At 50.3% G+C, this 8,551-nt stretch overlaps 2 protein-coding genes across 3 annotated transcripts; one reads left to right on the plus strand and one right to left on the minus strand.

Moving 5' to 3' along the window:
* Nucleotides 1–231: 231 nt before the first annotated feature.
* tm6sf2a (transmembrane 6 superfamily member 2a) lies at nt 232–3,082 on the minus strand. Of its 2 annotated transcripts, none has more exons than XM_029131241.3 (10): nt 2,736–3,082; nt 2,333–2,436; nt 2,153–2,250; nt 1,962–2,065; nt 1,803–1,885; nt 1,592–1,716; nt 1,413–1,514; nt 1,235–1,327; nt 1,021–1,140; nt 232–930 (listed from the first exon to the last, which is right to left on the minus strand). In XM_029131241.3, exons 1-10 carry the CDS (start codon nt 2,825–2,827, stop codon nt 721–723), a joined length of 1,131 nt encoding a protein of 376 aa, XP_028987074.1. In that variant the 5' UTR covers nt 2,828–3,082; the 3' UTR covers nt 232–720. The 2 variants fall into 2 exon arrangements, with proteins under 2 accessions (XP_028987074.1, XP_028987076.1); XM_029131243.3 differs by lacking the exon at nt 2,736–3,082 and adding an exon at nt 2,595–2,726.
* A 103-nt stretch (nt 3,083–3,185) lies between these two features.
* Nucleotides 3,186–8,474, plus strand: LOC121201774 (uncharacterized). The gene is made up of 4 exons (XM_041068097.2): nt 3,186–4,044; nt 4,658–4,731; nt 6,006–7,208; nt 7,292–8,474. The coding sequence occupies exons 3-4, from the start codon at nt 7,004–7,006 to the stop codon at nt 7,525–7,527; spliced, it is 441 nt and encodes a 146-aa protein (XP_040924031.1). The 5' UTR covers nt 3,186–4,044; nt 4,658–4,731; nt 6,006–7,003; the 3' UTR covers nt 7,528–8,474.
* Nucleotides 8,475–8,551: the final 77 nt, after the last annotated feature.

The following is an 8,551-nucleotide window of genomic DNA, read 5'->3' on the forward strand; positions in this document are numbered from 1 at the left end:
CGAACAGCCGATGTGTCATGTGGTCATTAGCGCTGCCTGTGTGTGTGTGACAGCTCACCTAATTCCAGGGTTCACCTCTTATCAGTTTGACAAATGCAGCGGTTCACGGCGCAGAGGGCGCAGTGACATCATCAGACGGAGGCCGTACTGTATCAGCAGCTGTTAGTCAACTTCCTTCGACAATAAAGGCAAATTTCTTTTTTCATGATTTCAGTACAAACAGACTTTAAATAAGAGAAGAATGTGTTTATTGCTCAATAATAACAGGAGCCAAAATATTTTTTTATACTTGATAAAGCTTAAGGTCAGTTAAACATATTATACATATTACAGGTTCAGTTACTACAGGGCACAATCTTTGTGACTCTGCAAAGACAGATGCTGTATTTCGTCATGACTGTGACTCTGCGACATGTTGTCAACCTCCATATTCAGGTTCACAGTCACAGTTTGGGAAGATACCGACCGGGTTCTGTATCTGCGTGAGTCACCTGAAGGCTGAGTGAGTGGGTCACAGTCCTCAGTCCATCAGCGGCTGTTATCAGGGTCCAATAGTCCATGCAGGGAGTGCTGTGCGACGTTCCTGCCTCCACACCGTCGCCTCCTGGAGTAACGTTGTGGTCGCCGAAGTTTAAAAGAAAAAAAAAAGGTGTGTGTTCGATGCAGTTTGTGTGCAAAAGCACCCCCCCGGGGAGCGTTAGCCTCCAAGTATTCCTCGGTCTAGTTCTTCTTCTTGTCGCTGTCGGCCTGTCCCTTGGGAACGGGTCTCATGAAAAAGGCAGGGCTGGCGTGGCAGCGCAGGGCCAGCAGGGCCGCGGCGGCGGCCAGCAGCGCGTTGGCGGCCATGACGGGCCACCATTTGTCCGCCGGGACCCGGTACGTGAAGGGGGTGCGGGAGTGCAGAGATGCTCCGATGTGGCACCACTGGGTCTGGAATGAGCCGCGGGAAGGAAACAGTATTAGATCTTATTTAGCACTTGCATACATAAAAAAAAAAAACAGCTAAGGCATGACGACAACCTGGGCCACGGCTCCAGCAAAGACGAGGGTCCAGTCCAACATCCAGCTGCATCCAGGTGTTTTCAGGCCACAGACTAAAACGGCCATCAGGGGAAGAGCGTAGAACAAATACACAAGCATCTGCAGTAAACACACACACACAAGAAAGACACCAGTCAATTAGCACGTTAAACAGGAATATACAGAGTATTTGTTAAATTCACTTTAAACCAACCATCACTCTGGGGAAGCCCACAGGGTCCTTCAGGTATGGCTCATACTGATAGATGTAGGTGAAACAGGCGTCCAGGGGGCAGTCCAGCACCACCTGGAGCAGAGAGAGGGATAAAAGGTTAAAACACCCCCCCCCCCACAACCCACCCAAAAGATGCTGGGGAGAGAAAAAGACTCACGAAGCCTCTGAAAACAGAGAAGGCCATCGCTCCCACCAGCAGAAGGGACAGAAGCAGGTCAACGGGCCGGGACAGCACACCTTTACTCTGCTCTGCTGCCACCTGTTCAACGCACAAACCTCCTGTGTTAATGCTGCTCTAACGCTGTCAGCATCGGCGCTCGTCGGCTGCAGACGCACCTTGTCCGCGGTGATGACTGGAATCTCGCGGGGCCTCCTGAGGATCACAGAGGCCGCCCAGAACGGCGCCAAGAGGCAAGGGATGTTCCTCCAAAACGCCGGCCGGACGCCAGACCCATATTTACCTGCACAGAGAGCGACGTCATCGCAACGGGCCCGCCTGGAATGACACTAGTCGTGTGGTGACGCATCCATGACAACGAGCACTCACCGACGGCAACTCCTGGGATGAGTACGATGTGGTGGGCGATGAAGGAGCCCACCCACAGCAGGCCCAGGCGGCGGTAGGACTTCCTGCGGGGGGCAGACACGCGGGTTACTCCGAGGACCCCCGGTGACGCGGTGATGTAATGGTGATGTCACGGCTTACCCCCTGAACATGCGGCGTATCATTTCGAGGAGGGCCACGAGGTGAACGCCGCCGTCCCAGTAGGACGTCATCACGGCGTAGGCGGTGGACAGATGAGGCTCGCCCTGAAGAGAGCGCATCCCAGAGGTATGAACATAAAACTGTACCGGTTGGAATCATCAAAAGGTGAGAGAGGAGGACGGCCGGCTCACCGTCTTCACATAGAAGCTCACGAAGCCGGAGATCAGACCGCTCTGCTCCAACGCATTCGTCAGGCTCAGCATGCAGGCGAGGGAAAAGACTGCGAACACTGGGACCACACACAAACACATGAGACCGCGCTGCTGCTGGTCCCGGTCCAGAGGTAACGGGCGTTTATCTGGCGGTGGTACCGTAGAACAAGGGGTCCACTTTCAGTTTGTGAGGCAAATTCAGGTGGAGGAGGAGAAGGATGGATCCCACAACCACCATCGCCATCCCCAGGATTGGTAGAGGCCTGAGGAAGAAGCGGCGATGCTCTCTGTTATTCTAATGCATCATCATCATCATCATCATCATCATCATCATCATCATCATCACCATCATCACAAAACAGAGGTTTTGAAAAGAAACCGTGATTTTGAGGAATTTCTCCAGCTGCTGTAAACAGGTTACCTCCGGATAATCACGCCCTCGCTAAACCTCCTTCTCTCTCCACGGGCCGCTTCATAAGCCTATTAATACCAGCAGCTTTACCGCACGATGCCTCCACGCAGCAGGACGCGGTGACAGCGGACCGGAACCCCGCACACTTACTCCTGTAGCGCAGGGACGTTGTTCACGGTGTACAGAACCCCGGGAACCGACAGGGAGAGGAGGAACACGGACACCTCCACCGGCGGCCGCATCGTCGCAGAACACGTGCTGCAAGAAGAGAAGAGGCGTCCACGTAGAAATGTTCGCACGACCACTATGACACGCGCATGTTAGAAGCCAGAGCCGCCTCCGCCGCCGACGGAAGGTGAAGGAGTGTCCCGCTCACACAGCGCTGCCTGAAATGCGTCTGTTATCGAGCGGGTCTCAAAGTTCAACGCGACGTCATGTCTAAAAACTGAAACTCTGAGGAGGACGACTGATACGGAACATCCGGACAAAGGAGCGCTCACTCGTGCGTCATGCGTAAAATACGCGTAAAATACGCATGGCCCCGTATTAATATTATGACTGCTGTCAAACGACTCATGATAAAATGTTCATTCAATTTCCATTTCCAGTCCATTCATTGTGTGTTTGTAGAGCCTGCCACCTGGTGGAGGCGCTCCACCGTGTAAAACACGGCTCCCTTCCGTTCTGTTGGATATATGAAAATATCTTCTAAAGTTCTTGTGCACGTCTCAAATTGTGACTGACCTCTGGGCTTCCTTAAAGATGCCATCTGTTCTGTTTGTGGAAGATTAAGAGCTCCGTCTGATTGTCTTGATTAGATTCTGGATTATATCTAAGAACCGACATAAAGTTCAGGACAGAGATTACATTATTCCTGGTCAGGCTGTCGGAGCGTTTGGTCCAGTTACACGTGCTACATAGTAAACAGGGGTGTGCATGCAGCACACAAAGCGGGCCAGCATCTAATACAACATTATCTTCTGTAACAAAGAGGATTACACAGGGGAGAGAGGGGTGGGGAGAGTGGAAGCGGACTGGGAGGTGATTCAATCAGGCGCACACAACCCTTCACCCCGACAGCGCAAACATACGCTGATTTTTGAGGTGGAACTGTGTTTTCGTCGCGCATCCGCCACCATGCTGCACCCTTTAATCATCGCCATCGTGACCGTGAACACGTCCCTCACCGTCGTCTACTGGACGTTCCTCCTGAGCGACGTCTACTTCAAGTGGCTGATGGAGCCCGAGGACAAGCCCAAGAAAGTGGTCACGCCCGCCTGAGGGGGTCCCACGCGCCCGATGCTGAGTGACTGGCAGTGATGCGGCGTGGAACTAGTCCAGCTCGTAGTTTGCTTTGCGTGGAGTGTTTTTTGTTTGTTTGTTTGTTTGTTTTTTCTGCTTTTTGTGCTTCATCTGGAGACGACGTGCAGCTGAGTGGATGAGAGCGGAACCCGCGCAGGTAAAGTCTCGTTTCTCGTGTTTTTTTTTTTTTTTTTTTGTATTTGGGGCCCGTGTCGCGCGGCTTAAAGTGTGAATCGGGCATGTTTTGTTGTCTGCTGACTCAGGGGTACGCGTCAACCAAATCCTATCAGGGATTACTAAGAACACCCTGCTCCTGATGCTGACAGCCTTATTCTGGTGTCAGCCTCTCCCCGGGACACACACTGAGAACTTGCTCCTCTCTTCTTTCCTTTTAAGCTCTATTTTAATTGAATTCCCCGTTTTTAAAACCCTCTCCTCTCGGCTTTTGGGCGACATGGCGCACGTCTTCTACTACGGGCTGCACCCGGTCTCCTGGTTCATTCTCTTTGCCAACATAGCGATCACCCTCATGGAGTGGAAGTTCCTCATCACTCAGTACATCCACCTGTCCAAGCAGCCGAAGATAGACGTAGATGAAGTCAAAGCCTAGAGAAAGCGATGAGACGCTGCTCTGACAGAGGATAAAATGCATTTTAGGATCACTGTCACTTATGTATTATTGAAGCAAAGCAATAATGGTGGGTTTGTTTGGTTTGCTGGGACAAAGCTGCCGTTTACAGGCTTTTTACTTTCCTTGTGCTTGTTTTCAGAGCTGCCTGCACATGACACACACTCACCTGGAAGTTCTTTCATTCTCGATAAGGAGCCGTTCCTTGATCACAAGGTAAGGCTTTGACTGGTTTCGCCTTAAAACGTGTTCATCTCATCCTTTGCTGCACTTCAGCGCCGCCTCTTTTTCTTTATTTAAATTCAGATGATATGCAGTTTTCCTTCCCGTGAGGATATTTATTGCACACAATAGTCAGATTGCATTTTGAAATATCACCACCCTCTCAGTCGCGGAAGCAAGAAACGAGCTGTGAAAATATAGTGTCGTATCGGTGAATTATGTGACAGGACATTTAGAGGAAATAAGGAGTGGATCTGCAGAGATTAAGAGGAATTTAAAGTATGGAATATCCATAAAGTCCTTGGAGGTAAAGCCCAAGAGAAGCTGAGGTTTACTGTAATATATGTATCATATATATATATTCATATGCAGGACCATAAGCCTCTTTGGCATATTACTGTCCACCTCTCGCTGCTCATATCTCTAATCCCTACAGATGGAAAGCTGATATTACTCAGTGACAGACTCAATCCTATTATCTCTGTCTGTCCCATATTCACCTCTTCGCCCCACTAGAAACCTGACCGAGGACCCCTTCCTTTAAGACCAGGGCGAGGAACGGTGGGATTTAAGCCTAGACGAAAGATTAGGAGCCTTGTTCACGTCCGCTGCGCTACGAGGACGAGGACGGAGACCCGTTGTCGAGGCTTCCATCTGTCAGTCAAACCTGCCATTCCTCCCACACTCACAAACTGTTTAACTCCGCGTTTAACGCCGACCTCCTCCCCCTCTGCCCCGTTTTAGCCCATTTTAAAGTTCTTCCAGTGCCGCGAGGGAGTGCGACTTTGCAGCAAGGGCTTAGACACGAGCACGTTCGGTCCAGTGGCGTCCCTGAACGCCTCAGGAGGAGCTCGGCTCCATAGAGCCATGCAGCCTGCGTTCGGGCCCAGGCAGCTCCTCCAGCTCTCCAGCAGGAAGGAGGAGGAGGCCTACTTCCTGGACTACGTGCCGCCGGCGCGGGACAGCGTCGCGCTGCCGCGCAGCGCGCTCTACGTGCTAGCCGGGGTGCTGCTGGTTGTAGTGGCCACTTACGCCATAGTGGGACACCTCATTAATGACCTGATGCATGACCTGACAGGTAACAAGCCTGGTGTTCGTGCCTGTGAGGTCCCGAGTCCGCGTTTTCTCCCTTTGTCAGTTCGGAGTGATGTTGCTCAGTGACTTTCCTTCACGTTTAACAGCTATTAGTGAATAATCACTAATAATAATAAACTGAAATAATAAACTTGGCGGACTGCCCCTTTAAAGCACACCCCTGTGTTTCACAGACTGGGTCCTCGGCCCCAAGCCTGCGCCGCGCGATCCGGAGCGAGGGCGCCACCTGGTGGCAGAGCGGCGAATGAGCGCCGGCCCACGGCCGATGGAGGGCGACGGGCTGAGGATGGAGAAGGAACCCAGCGGGCTGCTGCCCGGGTACCACCCGGGAGGCGGAGGATGCTGCTGCCCCGCCCCTCCCCCGCCGCCCGTCAGAGAAGAAAGAACATCCACACCCAGTGTGGCCCTCGCCCGCCCCGCCGTCCCGTACGCCACTTCCCTCTGAGTTCCACCCGCGTCCCCTTTCACACATTGTGTCCCCTGATGTCGGTGCAGTGATCGTTGCTGTCTCTTTGCTGTAGTGATGCTTGAGCTAAGCTCATTTTTGCTGTAAATAAAAGACGTTGCTCAGCACTTTACCCTTCATTCATGTCAATAAGAGTCTATGATCTGTTACTGATTGTTAAGTCATGCTTTGCATATTGTCATTAAACACTCCCTGTAGTAATTAACTGCTTGGAATCATACTTTGATTTGAAAATTTAATAACATGAAAGCAACGTTCTCTGAAAATGCCACATTCCTCTGATTTACCCTTCGTGCAGCATCATTTTCAGACGCGCGTCAGATTTCCTGTCATGGTGTTGGACTAAGCTTCTCCAGTGAAACTCCAGTTGAATAACACCAGCATGTTGTTGTGTGGCGTGCGCTTTCATTAATCCATCTTACCGACGCCGACCTTCTCTGGAAAGGTCAAGGTTTATGCGCATCGGCCGCGATGAGCACTGTTTGATAAGCATATTAGCCGGACAGAGCGACAGGCGGAGACGCAGGTACAGATACGACGTTTGCGGAGTCGTCCCGCTGACCTTGAACACCTCGAGCCGCTGCGGCTAATCTACTTTGCGCCGCTCCACATGACAGGGAGGCAGCTTTCATCAGGGCGGGATGACGCCGATTGAACAGCAGTACCTCGCTGTAATAGGAGGGTGTTGTGGGCCGCGCCGCAGGGATGGATGCGCCTGTGGAGAACGTGAACGTCCGGCACAAAGAGGAGGACGGGACCGTGTTCTTCGAGTCTTACGTCCCGCCCTCTCGGGACGCCGTCCACCTGCCGACCTACGTCCTCTACCTGCTCATTGCGGTCTTCATCGTGCTGTCTGTTCTCTATGCCATCATCGGTCACCTCATCAAAGACCTCATCCACGACTGCGCAGGTTCGTCGCTGTATTTGAAGACACACCGGTAACAATGCTTCCACTGTCAGAAGACGCGTCTTCCCCCTCTCTCTGCTTCCCAGACTGGTTGTTGGGGGAGCAGCCGGAGGAAGTGGTGGTGAACTACTGCGAGGCCAAGGATAAGTTCATGGCAGACTGGTGCCCGGAAACCTCCCCTGAGCTGGAGGCCATCGCCCGAGCTGAGGAGGACAAGGTAGTGGACAGGGACTTCATGAAAGCCCCCGCCATCTGGATCCTGTCCACGGAACCACGAGGCACGAGGTCAGGACCCCGAGTGATGTTTGGGAAAAGAACTTAAAATAAACAGACTGAAGGTGTGGTTGCTTCTGGTGCGTGGTAATGTGTGATGTAAATGTCTGGAACAAAGCGTTAAGGCTGTAGGAATGGAGCAGAGGCTCAAAGCTCGAGTGGTCCAATAGAGACATCTAGTGTCTGTCAACGTTACTGCAGCTGATTTACAGCAACATGAATCTTATTGTCTCTAGACCCGTACTGATAAAACGAAATAAAAAAATGACACAACTAAAGATAAAAACACTAGTATAGTTTAAAATATATTTTAACATGTTTAAATCAAGTTAAAACTGAACGTAAATAGGAAAAGAAAACTGTACCATAAATTATATAAACATCTACAGATGAAGATGAAGAAGTGAAGCATTTTAAACTTCCTATCCATTGCCAATGTTCAATAAAAAAACAAAACATTGAAGTATTTGAGTGTTTGTACTTGGCTGAGCAAACGTAGCGCGTCGAGATTTTCGTGTGAAAACAGTGATATGCTGCACAGCAGCCAGGTGACCAAGAGGGGGCGCTGTGGTGCACTCTTTCCCTAAACTACTTCCTACAGTCACAGGAACCTTGGATGAAAGAAACGTGGAGCTTTTAACGAAGTAACTTCTTATAAACGATCAATGGATATTTCTGCTATTTTACGACAGTGGTTTCGGATCGGTTGGGGTTTCTCACACTCAATAATATAATAATATACTCAACCCAAAGTGTTTCTATATATCTGTGACTAAATTGAACTCACACAGAGGTTCACTCCGTGACACCAGGAAAACAATGACATAATCTTATTTACTTGCTCTTCGAGAGCACGACCCCTGAGGTAATGGCTTTATCTTCAAACTGATAAAATTATCAGTTAGTCTCAGATTTCACACAAATAAGAGGTTTACAGCACGTAACATTTTACCTAAAAATAATGACAATGTCTGGAAGAAGAATTATAATGTATTTTACAATTTATATTTTGATCAAAATAATACTCAGTTAGAATCATATATATTTTACACGTTGACTTTTTTTCACCTCTC

The sequence above is a fragment of the Betta splendens genome, chromosome 17 (assembly GCF_900634795.4).
Source record: "Betta splendens chromosome 17, fBetSpl5.4, whole genome shotgun sequence".
NCBI lineage: Eukaryota > Metazoa > Chordata > Actinopteri > Anabantiformes > Osphronemidae > Betta > Betta splendens.